Source organism: Canis aureus, chromosome 19 (assembly GCF_053574225.1).
Source record: "Canis aureus isolate CA01 chromosome 19, VMU_Caureus_v.1.0, whole genome shotgun sequence".
Classification (NCBI taxonomy): domain Eukaryota; kingdom Metazoa; phylum Chordata; class Mammalia; order Carnivora; family Canidae; genus Canis; species Canis aureus.
In genome coordinates this window covers 39,940,863-39,953,803 of record NC_135629.1, presented here as the reverse complement: position 1 = coordinate 39,953,803, position 12,941 = coordinate 39,940,863, and the positions used below count along the sequence as shown (strand labels likewise).

Sequence of the window (12,941 nt, the reverse complement as noted above, 5' to 3'; positions counted from 1 at the left end):
CCACAGAGTGAGCTGCCAACGGTCGGGATTCGAACTCAGGTCTCCGGCGTTCGGTTTTGAACCTTCCTGCCCCAAACCCTGAAACCCGGGAGCAAGAGGCTCCAGAGCGGTCCTGGGGTCTAGTGGCCACCCGGCCCCCAGCGCGGCTCCGGCAGCTTCCTCGGCCGAGTAGTGGACACGGGGTCCCGCCCCCAACCCTGGAATCCGTCCACGTGCTGCCGGGCCTGCGGGAGGCTACGCTAGACCACGCCCCTGGACCGACTCGGCGCCCCGGTTCTCGAACCCGAGCTGGCTGGTGACCCGCCGCCGCGGCCGGGTACCCAAACGCCAGCTCGGAGTAGTCCCCTCGGGCTGCGAGCGCGTCCCTTCCGTGACCTTCAGGAAGAATCGCCGGTCGCGGCCCGCAGGGAGCCAGCTCCCGCACATCCACGCACTCCCCCGGCCCGCGGGGCTGCGGGCGTGACTCGCGCGGCTGCTGCAGCGTCCCCAGGGCTCCCCCGGCGGAACCCAGGAGCGCTAGGAACCCTGGAGCTGAGCGGCCGGGTCCGCCCGACCCTTTTCTCCGACGCTCGGCGCAGCGCGGGTCCGGCATATCCGGGAGCCGAGCCCCGGCCTCTGCGCAGCCTGGCGGGCCGGCGGGGGGAGGCCTCCAGGCAGGTATGCGCTAGGAGTGGGAACCGGGACGGGGCCCCCGGACTGCCACACCCTTGAGTCCCCGCCCCGCGTTATACAGATGCTGAAACGGGCTTGGGGAGAGGCGACGTCGCCTGGGTCATTAATAATGCCTTGCAGAGCTGAGAGGGAAGCAGCTGCGTCCCTGACCTCGGACCTCGGGCGCCTCCTGGGGCAACGCTTAGTGGGCAGAGCCGCCTCTGAAGTCCGGGGGACCTGGGTTTGTGTCCTGCGTGGGACACGTCTAGCGAGGTGATGGTAGGCCAGTGGCTTTCCCTCTTGTAGCCTCCTTTCTCTTTCAGGTTCTCTTTGGAGATGTGACACCCAGCAGGGGCTCTATTAATACATGCTAGTTTGGACCTTGGTCTGTGCCAAGGGAAAGGGAAGCACTAATTTGATTTTTTAAATTATTTTTTTTATAAATTTATTTTTTATTGGTGTTCAATTTGCCAACATATAGAATAACACCCAGTGCTCATCCCGTCAAGTGCCCACCTCAGTGCCCGGCACCCAGTCACATCCCCCCCCACCTCCCCTTCCACCTCCCCTTCCACCACCCCTAGTTCGTTTCCCAGGGGAACCACTAATTTTAACCCTTCTGTTAGACTTTGTGACAAATTAAAGTTAACAAAAGTGATAATTTTTTTTTTTTTTAAGGCGGCAGTTTATCCTGATGTTTAGGATTATGGGTGAGACGGGGGTTGCGGGGGCAGGGGGTAGCATACAGGTCAGTCACAGTACAAGAAAATGTCAAAAGCAAAGCTCCTAAGCAAAGGCAGTCTTCTCTTTCTTGTAAGTAGTTAAGGGCACGCAACAGAGTGCCTTCTGTGTGTTGAACTGGTTCCTGGCCCTTGACGTTCATTGTATAATATACTGCTTGCTATGGAGTTGGTGTTATTGTCCCCCCATTTCATGGAGGAGGACACTGGAACTTAGAAGTAATGACTTTCCCAAGGTCACACACATTAGGTGGAACAGATCTGTTCAAACCTCAATCCTAGGCCACGGTGCATTGCCAGGGACTGAGCTCCGGATTCAGCCCACTTCAGCTAAAAACATGAAGAAGACATAACTGGTCACAGAGGAGAAGAATGAAATAGATGGGTGAGGGTCTAAAATGGGATTGAGGTTAGCAGAGCAAGGGCATGCTCTGTCTCAGGCAGCAGGTCAGAGGGGAGTGGGTCACACAAGGCTCAGCTGCTCTCCTGGTTCTCCTTCCTTCTCCCAGGGCAGCAGTCACATCTGGAGCAGAACCACCTTGAGGAACCAGTGTCCATGACCATCTTTGGCAACTGACATCACAAGGAAGACTTACGGACTTGGGAGTGTTCAGGAGAATCATTCCCCAAGATATGGAGCTTGGGGGCCGAATGCTCTGGGCCCTCCTGTCTGGCCCTGGGAGGAGGGGAGGGACCAGGGGCTGGGCCTTCAGCTCATGGCAACCCCATCTGCCTCTGGCTGGGTTGTTGAATGCCAAAGAACTGGTCAGGCACTGGACTGCAGTCTTTGAGAAGAGGGGGATCCCTGAGGCCCAGGCATCCAGTGAGTACATCGTGGCTCATGTCCTTGGAGCCAAAACAGTTAAGTGCAGTATTGTCAAGAGTGCAGAAGAGGAGGGAGGGAGAGACCTAGGGAAGAACATCCAGGCATTTCTGCCCCACTGAGAATGCTGAGTTGAGAGTGATGGGTTTTTCTGGAGGAATGTTTTTAGTAGATACTTATTTATTCATCCAATGAACTATTACAGTGTGTGTCAGGCAGTAGGGGTCCAGGGATGGGTTGGTGTTGGGCCCACAGGTATTGTTCACATAAACCTGGGTCAGGCCCTCGATTGGGGAGTCAGCCACTCACATTCTCTGTGGGGCAGTTTCAGAGCCTGAGGCCAGAACTTTGGACACAGCCCCTGACCCCTTGGCAGTTGCAGTGCATCCAGGAGCTAAGTAGCCGCCGATTGCAAAGGTGAGCACCCATGGGCCAGACCTGAGGACTCTGTCAGGAACAGGTGTCTGGTTTCCACCAGGCCGACCCATGCACGGTCAGGAGGAAGAAAGTATCCAAGGACTAGGGAGGTGTTGGTATAAGGTATGGATGAGAGGGGGATCAGGCAAGTAGAAGGGAAGGAGGGAATGCCTTGCCTCAGAGTCCTGGGGTACAGGAAGCATGACCCTGACATTTTTGGTATCCCGCAAGGGGTATCTCTCAACCCAGTCGTGGTCCTGTTGGTCCAGGCTCTGGCACTGATGATCACCCAGCTGCCCCCTCTGCAGGATGCCTGTGCAGTACATCCTGGGTGAATGGGACTTTCAAGGGCTCAGTCTGAAGATGGCCCCCCCAGTGTTCATTCCTCGCCCGGAAACTGAGGTAGGTGTGCTACCAGGGCAGGGCAGCATGGATAAGAACAGTGGGGTTTTGAGCACCTTTCTTGCCCCATATTTCCTCCAGGGGGCGCTGGGACCCCATGATTTTTGTCCTCAGAGGCCTTCTCTGGCTACTGGTGTCTCATGGTTGGCTGAGTAGGAGGGGCCAAGAGTACAGAGGTCTCCTGCTGGCTTCCCTGACTGTCCTCGTGTCCCAGGCCTGGCCTACCCAATCCATGGTGGGGGAAAAAATTCCCTCTTCCTTCTCAGGAAGCATGGGTGAAATGGATAGTGTTCCAACAGGACACCCAGAGGCCTGGTACAGCTGTGTGACCTAAGGGCCTCTAGCCTAGGGAGGGAATCTGACTTGGTCCTCTTAGATCTACTGTCTGGTCAGGTAATCACCTGTGTCCCTCATGTTACTATTAATAGGGATTGTGTGGCCCCAGTGTGCTATTCCTTGGTGATACACCCTTATTCTGGGAGAGATGCTCTCTGTGGCCCTTCTTGGGTTTCCCCCTAACACTGTAGGGAGCCAGAGAGAGCAGAGCAGATGGATAGGGCTGATGGGCAAGAAGGCACCAGGTTCCGAGCAGGGGTGTCTCTTGAAACGTACCCAGGCATACAACCATTCCCGGGAAAGATCAGGCTTCATTCACCTGCCCAAAAAGGGACCCAGAGCCCCTCCTCACTTTCCTAGCCTCTCCCCCCAAGCCAAGAAACTCTCTGACCCCATTCGCTTCCATATCATGTGCTTGAGAAGCCAGGTCCTCACTTTATGGCCCAGTGTTGGGAGGGACAGTAGGGAATATGAGAACTTCCTGAAGTCGCAGGGCTGCCAAGGGGAGGAGCATAGGGGCAGCATTTAGACTTCCTGACTCAGTCGGGGCCCCATCCTTCCCATGGGGCTACTCTATCTGAGATTGGATGAGTTGGGATGGAGTGCAGAGATCCAGAGCAGGATGTGACCTGCCACCTGTAGCCTCTTGGGAGGGTACCCAGTGTCTTTCCCAGGCATGTGAACTTTGGCTGGGAGGTCACTCAGAGTCTTCTGAGGCTGCTAAGGGTCAGGGCAGGGGAGGGAAACTAGTGATGACCTTTGAGTCCTCCTCAGGGCTGATCTGGCACCAGCCATGTGCTCCAGGGTTCTGAATATCGGATGTAGACTTCCAGCTCTCATTGGCCCCCCGGCCCCCATTCCTCTGTGGGTCTGAGCCAAGAAAGCAGCTCTGCTGCAAGGGGGAGGGGAAAGGGAAGACAGAGGGGGAGGCTGTGGTTGGGAGGCCAGGTCCTTACCTCACTGTACAGACGTTTCTGAGAACTTGCCAGGTTTGCCCCATTGTGAAGCCACATTGGGGGTGCTTTACCAAGAACTTGAAAGGACGTGGCCTGTGGCAGGGAGTAGGGAGAATGAGTTGCAGGGGAGAGATCATGGTGCCTATGTTCTTTCCATCCACTGAAAGGCAGTTTTGGTTAACGGGGGCAGAAGTCAGAAATGTGAAGGTGTATGTGGCATGTGGCTCAATGAGTTGGGCTTTCCCTGGGGGTGGTAGGGTGGCTTAGTCTTCGGCCTGCCAGTGTGTGCAGTGGGAAACCCAAGGCTGGGAGTGTGAGCCATTCCTATCCAACCTGGAGAGGTGAGGCTCTGTGGGGTGTAGGAGGCTCAACGCCTTGTCTGTGGTTGGCTTGCGGGAGATAGTGCCACCCTCCTGGGGCTGCCTACCAAGAGGATCCTAATGGAGGGTACTCAGAGCACTCAGTTCCTGCTGAGGCCTTGGCCGACCTCTTGAGGGGTCCTGGGGTCCAGTTGAGACAGTGGCTCCAGCAGAGCCAAAAAGCTGCCTATTTCCCACATTTCCCCATCCCCCATCCCAGGTCCTGCTGAGGCCTTGGCTGATCTCTTGAGGGGGTCTGGGAGAGACAGTGGCTCCAGTAGAACCAAAAAGCTGCCTGTTCCCCACATTCTCCCATCCCCCATCCCATCATGGTTTTGGATTCTTATTTACCTGGAGGAGGTGCCCTGGGTCTGTGACCATTTGGCTTTCAGCCTCCCCTAAAGAGCCACCAATTTCATGCTGATGGAGGCTGGAGGCTCTTCACTTGGTGAGGAGGAAAGTTTCTGGACTTTTTGCGGGTGGTCTCTACCCCTAGCACCCAGGTGGTCCCAAAGCTAAGATAATGCTCGAGTGGTCTGGAGTGTAACAGAGGGATTAGAGGGCACTGGGGGCAGTGGAGGCCCAGTCTTACACTTCACATGCTGCCTGGGGTGGCCGTTCATATATGTGGTATGCGTCTCTGAGGTCAGGGGTGTCTCTGTGAGGAGGCTGGTCAAGAGGTCATTCTCCAACCAGAGTAGGTCTGTCAGTGGCCAGGAAACCAAAAGAAGTTCACACCACTGACAAGTCTCAGCTATTCTATCAACCGCTCAGTATGTGGCCTCAGCGCTGACACCACAGTCTCCACTGTAGCCCTAGATTGCTTGCGCTATGTCATTCCCAACACTGTGGGGCCAGATTGCTGCAAGCACCCTTACAGTCTCCAGGAGTGCCTGCTACAGCGCTGGCGGGAGCAAGTGAGGGGAATAGAAAGGGTTGGACCCACTGACCAAGTTCTACCTGTCTTGGACTTGCTACCTAGGGACAGGTGAGCTCTCTGCTCCTGGTATTGGGGGGCCTCTAAGAGTGAAATGCCTTTTGGGACTCAGCACTTGAGGAGCTTACATGGAAAACGGATCTGAGCGACCTGGAGCCACTGAGCCTGACTGTTGACATTGGAGGTTTGGGGGGACCTGGTGAGGGAGTCTGAAACTCAGAGGGTAACTTCCCACAATCACTGAGAAAGAGCTTTCCAAAGCCCTTGTGAAGTAGTCAGGAGGCCTCCCTGAGGGTCAGGCCTTGCCTGTGGGACACGCTGTGATGGGTTAGATCCCTGGTCTTCCCATCATGGAGCCTTCAGTCTGGTGGGAGAGGCAAACCGCATCCTAGACTTGAGACTCATGGTGAGGAAAACCATGAGAGAGACCCTGCCAGGGGGTGAGGAAGCCTTTCTGGAGGAGGTAGACTTCTTTATAGATGATGGAAGCACCCACTTGCTGACCCCTCTGCCCATTCCCTGAGCCAGCCCTGCCTGGGATCCCAGGAGTCCCAAGTAAGACAATCACTCCTCAGGGCTGCCTTTGAGAAGGAGGGACACTGCCCTTTTCCAGCCCCATGCCAGCTACTTGGGGCCTCACTCCACTACTCATTAGAAACGATTGGCTTCGGGGATCCCTGGGTGGCGCAGCGGTTTGGCGCCTGCCTTTGGCCCAGGGCGCGGTCCTGGAGACCCGGGATCGAATCCCACGTCGGGCTCCCGGTGCATGGAGCCTGCTTCTCCCTCTGCCTGTGTCTCTGCCTCTCTCTCTCTCTCACTGTGTGCCTATCATAAATAAATAAAAGTTTAAAAAAAAAATAAAAAAAAAAAGAAACGATTGGCTTCTGGGCAGCAGTAGCCCCCTCTAGCCCTCACCTCTTCCCTCTATTGGCTTCCATGCACTGTCCCCCGTAGGTGGCAGATGGTGGACAAGACCATTGTTTCCAAAGTGACAGTGTCTAGAAGTGTCCCCCAGCCTCCAAGACAGGTATGGTGCAGTCAGGCACCTCCCATCACTCCATGCCCACTTATCCCATGCCCTGTGTGGATGGGGCTCAGGCAGGACTCTGTTGTCTCTACTATGCCCCACCCCCATGAAGGGAATTCCCTGTTCTTTTGGCCTGGGAACCTCCCTGGGAGCGTCCTAAGTTCAGCTCTAGGAAGAAGCTGGGGAAACTTTGGCTCCTGATGATTGGCCACTATGAGCTGTAAGCTGGGCTCTAGGAGGGGCCTTGACCCCTGGGCCTTGGCTTCCTCATGAGCTGGTTGTGAGGATCCAACAGATTAAAGGAAGGAAAGCTCTGGAAGCAGGGCCAGTCACAGAAGAAGTGGCCAGGAACCATCAGGTGTGGTTCTTAGCATTGCCATGAGCACGAGACAGAAAACTGTCTATAAAGGACCTAGCTGGGGTTATTGGACACTTAACACGTACTGGGAACAGGATCTGTGTTTCATGAATGCGGTTCTGTTTAGTCCCTCAGACACTCTGATGAGGTTGGTTATCCTCAATGGCTCAGTTTTACAGATGGGGAATCTGAGGTGTAGAGAGGGAGATGAAGCTGTCTGGCTTTAGTCATCCCCTCTGCATTCACACAAAAGCTAACCATGCTTGGGCCTCTCTGCCAAGACCCCCAAGGAGGCCAGGTTGACGCTAACTCTGATTCAGATCCCTCTGCCTCACAGGAGTTGGTTGAGTGGGTGCTAGAGGAGGTAGCCCAGAGTCCCTGTGCAATGGGAACCCAAGATGGCCCCCTCATCCTGGAGGTGGGCTGTGGATCGGGAGCGATCTCCCTCAGTCTACTGAGTCAGCTTCCCCAGGTGAGCCCCCTCTGCATCCCTGTGCCCCACCCTGAGTAGACTGGGACTGCCACTCACTGGTCCTCTCCCCATCCATCTCTGCTAGAAGCACTTGAAGGGAGGTGGCCACACATGAGAGGACAGGGCTGCCTCCAGCCCATCATGGTTACAGCCTCTAACTCCCATCTTCTGTCTGGCCAGACTCTGGCTACAAAGAGGGGACAGCTGTTGAGTATTTCTCCAGGCACCCTGCCTCCTACGTACCCTTTGATTGTTTTTGGTGCAGAGCCGAGTCATTGCTGTGGATAAAGGAGAAGCTGCCATCTGTCTTACCGAGGAGAATGCTCAGAGGTAGGTGGGCAGAGGGGACAGAAGGTCAGAATTGGGGAAATCCAACTTTGGGCCCTGATCTCAGTCCCTATTCAGATGTTAAACTCATTGACATTTGCTTTCCACTCCTAAGAAAAGGGAGACGGGGAAGGGTGGCCTAGCCTGGATCCCACAGGATTATGAGGGATGGTGGGCACCAGAGATCTGCCAGTCCAAGAAGGGTTTATTCTCACAGTCCTGGTAGCCATGAGTAGGAGTCTCCCCCGTGCTCACCCTCACTTTCCATTTCCCCAGGCTTCGGTTGCTGGACAGAATTCGGATTGTCCCCCTCGATGTGACCTTAGGTACTTTCTCTACTGACCTTCCCTGGGGTGGGGATCCTGGGTATGGGTACTGCTTTGTGGGTGGGGATTCTGCAGAGAGGAAAGGAGAGCTTCCCCAATGTTCATTCATATGTGTGCTCGCACATGCACACGCAAACATAGGGGTATCTCAGACCAATCCCTGCTGAGGACACACAAGGCCCTGTTGCATCATAGGCTGATCTGACCCATGCAGGGATTGGCCACAGGACCTTTCTTACTTTCTGAACCCCCCATAACTAATGAGTATAACTAGGGCTTGCTTGTTGTTAAGAGATGAACAGAAGCTCAAGAGAAAGCCTTTAGGACCAAAATACTTTAATACTTTAGTGCCTGCCTGCCCTGTCCATATCTGGCCCAGACGCTGTACGGCTCAGCCACACCTTTGCAGAGTGTCCTTGGGTTCTGGCTCCAGTTCTGGCTTCATTACGCATCTGTAGGATCTTTGAGCCTTGTGTGCACCATCTAGAGTGTGATACACTGGGTATAGCACATGGCTCCTGGACAGACCCAGTAAACAGTTGCCAGGAATTGACTAACTGAGACCAGGCATGCCCTCCATACACTCAGCCCACGTTGGTTATGAGGCAGTGTATGGCAGGGCCAGTGGAGCTGCAGAGGACACAGGCTCTTGCTTTGACCAAGCAATCAGAGAGGGCTTCCTGAAGGTAGCACCTGAACTGAATTTTGCTTATTGGGGAAATTTTTGACGGGAAGAAGAGAGGGCAGGATATTCTAGGGAAGAGCTGTCATCTCAGAGTATACCCACTCCTGACCCATCTGTAGGCGGGGACCCTGGGCACTAATCTGCAACTCTGGGTTATCAGGGCTAGAGACAGGCCCAAGGTATGGCTTGGGGAGAGGGACACCCAAGGGACATGGTGGGAAGTAGAGTTGTCACCCTTTCTCTGCTGTATGTTCCCTTTGACCATAGAAGGGAGCTGGGCGCACCTCCTGCCCTGGGGCCCCGTGGACCTGGTTGTCAGCAACCCTCCCTACGTCTTCCACCAGGACATGGAGCAGCTGGCCCCTGAGATCCGCAGGTGCAGGGTGTGGTGGGAGGGAGGCTGGGCCTGAGAGGGTCTAGTGGGCTGTGTCTACCCTGGGGGACTGTACCACTGGGAGGCACAGGGAGGGAGAAGGGGCTGAAAGGGGCAGCGATGTTCCAAGGGAGGCTCACTCTGGAGCCCACAAATCTGCTTGGTTTGGCTTCTGCTTTCCCGTTTAAGACACTGGATAATCACTGAACCTCTCTGAGCCTCATTTCTGGCTTTTGAAAGGCGAGTGTTAGAGCTTTGTAGGGCCATGGGGAAGACCTAGCAATGACTGACATAACAGATGTGGTATAGGATACATAGAAGGTACTCAGATGGGTATGTCATTTTACGGAAGATTGAGGCCCAGAGAAGAAAGATGCCTGGTCTAGGGCCATGTGGGGGCGGAGCAGGAAAGCTGGGACTAAGACCCTACTCCAAGCTTTGCTCTGAGCCATCCTATTCTCAAACAGGGACTGAGAACCAAGGGTAGCCCAGGAGTCCTTGGACAGGGCAGCAGTAATGTAGATCAGGGTGCTGGCTCCCCTTTTCTGGGTTCTCAGGAGTGGTCTGGGCCAGCTCCAGGCCTCTCCAGACCAAACATGGGAACAACCTTGTTGTGGGTAGATCTTCATGCCCTGCTCTCAGTGGGATTCACTGAGAACGCCCAGCATTGCCTGGTGGGGTGCTGCCTGTGGGAGGTAGGAGAATCAGAGCTGCCATTTGGGGGCCCCCTCTTCTGGCTCCTCAGATTTTCTGAGGCAGAGAGTGTAAGTTCCATAGGGCCCCTTTGTGGAGGGCCCTGCTTAGCTCTTCCACACTTTTTACACCTCCCTCTGTTTCCCCTTCAGCTATGAAGACCCACTAGCCTTGGATGGTGGGGAGGAGGGCATGGACATCATTATCCACATCTTGGCCCTGGCACGTTGGCTCCTGAAGGACTCTGGGTATGGATAGGGCAGGTCTCCTGGATCTGTCCCAGTGTGTACTGGGCCTGTCCTAACAGTCATTCTTATCCCAGTCCTCCCTGCCCAAGCAATGCAGAAGTGCAGGTCCTACCTCTAGCCTGGTTGAGCTGACCCATTTCTCCCCCATGTAGGAGCATCTTCTTAGAAGTGGACCCAAGACACCCAGAGCTTGTTGGCAACTGGCTTCAGAGCCAGCCTGACTTGTCCCTTGATCTCGTGGCTATGCGCAGAGACTTCTGTGGGAGGTGAGCTCTACCCACCCCACCTCCACCCCCACACTTGTCTTTCTTTTATTTATTTATTTATTTTAAAGATTTATTTATTTATTCATTCAGAGAGAACGAAGAGAGAGACAGAGACACAGGCAGAGGGAGAAGCAGGCTCCCTGCAGGAAGCCCGATATGGGACTTGATCCTGGGTCTCCAGGATCACACCCCGGGCTGCAGGCGGCGCTAGACTGCTGCGCCACCGGGGCTGCCCCACACTTGTCTTTCTACAGCTCTGGCTATAGGGAGAGTGTGCTGTTTCCACTCTGCTCATCCCCTGGGACCTAGGCAGTAACTGGTCTCTTATTCCTGTCTCCTTAGGCCCCGGTTCCTGCATATCCAGAGGTCTGGGCCACAACGTGGCTGCCCTGCAGATGCCTGGCCAGGGCCCCAGCCTGCCAGAGTGCCTGGCTGATAGTTCTTCCTGGAATGCTACTCGGAGGGAGGTGATGGTACCTTCCAGAACCCAGGTGCATTTGACATTTCACATGGTTCTGTGATTCTACATTTCTGTATGTTCTATATATCCTAGGAGACTTGAGGGTAGAAGCAAGGGTGGAGTGGCAAAGAACAAGGGCATCTATAGTTTGGCTCAGAGCTGAGCAGGCCCAGGATCCCAGTCTGGCTCCATCACATCAGTGTGGCCAAGGGCAGGTTGCTCAATGTCTCTGTGGGTGGAATTGCCTTGGGGAAGTTGGGAGGTTGGCCAATAAAGTGTTGAGAGACCAACAAATAGTGATCTAATGTTTTGTTACTGTGATTTGTGGGTCCCCTGACCCCCTGGTCCCCAGTGCTTGGGGTAAAAGCTTCCTCCTCAATCCATCAGTCTCCCAGCTAGTGGGGGTTTGGGAGCACAGTGTGGAGAATGGCACATGGGTGCTCTTCCTGGCCTTGGATCTCAGGGTGCACGGCTCTGAGCAGCTCACTTCTGGGGTTGACTTAGCCCTCCACTGCCCCAGATGTGCTCCCACATACTTCCCTGACTGCGTTTAGGTTCTGAGCACAGGAATATCATCTGAACTTCAGTTCAGAGACAGCTGCCTGCTTTGCAGGAGGGGAGTGGGCTGAGGGACTTTGTTGCACTGTTCTCTTATCACATATCCGCATTTATTTAATGGGAGGCTTGTGTCAGTGAGGAGTGAGCAGGGTTTATGTTTACTTTTTATTCTCTCTCTGTCTCTCTCTCTTTTTTTTAAAGATTTTATTTATTTATTCATGAGAGACACACAGAGAGAGGCAGAGACACAGGCAGAGGGAGAAGCAGGCTCCATGCAGGGAGCCCGACGTGGGACTCGATTCCAGGACCCCAGGATCATGCCCTGGGCTGAAGGCAGGCACTAAACTGCTGAGCCACCCAGGCGTCCCTTTACTTTTTATTCTCATAGTTTTTGGCTAAAATATTCCTTCCAGGTTGACTTTGGAGTTTCAGATAACCCATCTGTCCCTGGTTGGGGCTGGGGAGAGTGAGAGGTCCAGAAAAGCAGGCACCCGGTTGTGACCCCAGCTCTGGTCTGTGCAGATGTGTGACCACCAGGAGGCCTAAAAGCCCAGCCCTTCTGTCCATAGCGGCAGAAACCTCCAAGTTGGCAGGTGCTGGTATGAACCTGCATCAGGTTGGGTCCTGAGGAATGTGGTAGACCAGACTGGCTCACCCCACTGGCATTTTCAAGGGCCTGACCTCATGGTGCGGTGGCCAGAGGCAGTGTGGTCTAGTGAGCAGCATCCTCTGCTGGAGCCAGGATGCTGGGTTCCAGGGCTGTGTCTTGCACCAGGACAGTTCCTTTTCCTTCAAGAAGCTGGCTCTTACTGGTTCCAAGCCCAGTGCAAGGTAGCAGCCTCATTTTACTTTCTGTAAGCCAAGTGGTGTATGTAGCTGGCATCTGAATTCTCACTCTCCTGACAGGGACTCTCCAAGAGATATGGCCTGCTTCACATCCCATTGTGAGGTAGCCAAGTGGAGATGGGAAGTGAGATCCCTGCCTTTGGGATCTATATTGCTGGGATCCTACCTGGCCTGAATGACACCCCCCCCCACACACACACACACACTGTGGCTTAGCAGGGACCACACTGCAGCTCCCAGGGCTCCAATATCATGCCCCTTGCCCAGCCCCAGCTGCAGGGACTCCTCAGAGGAGGAGCAGGGACTCCCTGTCACAGCTGTCTGGAAGGAACCTGGGAGGGTGCCGTGTAGAACACAGCCAGAGTAGGCTTCTGGCTTTCAGAGCCCCTTCTGCTCTCGGACCTTTGCCTATGTAGGTCCTTACTGGTGTTGCCCTTCCCCTCCTGCTGTGCCCTTCGATTCGTGCTGTCTTTAGCAGCATCTCAGGGCCACTGTCCTGACCTAGCCATCAGTTAACCCCTGGTCTCACAGCCTGGGCCACACTTCTGCCAGTGCTGGCTTCCCTGATGGTCTCAACTTCCTGGCCTCAGACCCATCACTGAGGAAAGGTCTTGGCAAGCATGTGGATATGGCACCTTAAAAGGACATAATGAAGAGAGTGACAATGTAGGGACAGCTGGG

General features: G+C 54.7%; 1 protein-coding gene across 11 annotated transcripts; it reads left to right on the top strand.

The window, feature by feature from the left end:
* The first annotated feature begins 505 nt into the window (after nucleotides 1–505).
* On the top strand, nucleotides 506–11,150 carry HEMK1 (HemK methyltransferase 1, mitochondrial release factors N(5)-glutamine). 11 transcript variants are annotated; one of them, XM_077858767.1, is made up of 13 exons: nucleotides 562–657; nucleotides 793–930; nucleotides 1,674–1,776; nucleotides 1,906–2,252; nucleotides 2,540–2,631; nucleotides 2,940–3,033; nucleotides 7,344–7,478; nucleotides 7,744–7,808; nucleotides 8,082–8,131; nucleotides 9,084–9,192; nucleotides 10,035–10,130; nucleotides 10,283–10,396; nucleotides 10,739–11,150. In XM_077858767.1, the coding sequence occupies exons 4-13, from the start codon at nucleotides 2,025–2,027 to the stop codon at nucleotides 10,830–10,832; spliced, it is 1,077 nt and encodes a 358-aa protein (XP_077714893.1). In that variant the 5' UTR covers nucleotides 562–657; nucleotides 793–930; nucleotides 1,674–1,776; nucleotides 1,906–2,024; the 3' UTR covers nucleotides 10,833–11,150. The 11 variants fall into 11 exon arrangements, with proteins under 11 accessions (XP_077714888.1, XP_077714896.1, XP_077714895.1 ...); XM_077858764.1 differs by having other exon boundaries at nucleotides 1,901–2,252; XM_077858771.1 differs by having other exon boundaries at nucleotides 563–657; nucleotides 1,901–2,214.
* The last annotated feature ends 1,791 nt before the right edge of the window (nucleotides 11,151–12,941 follow it).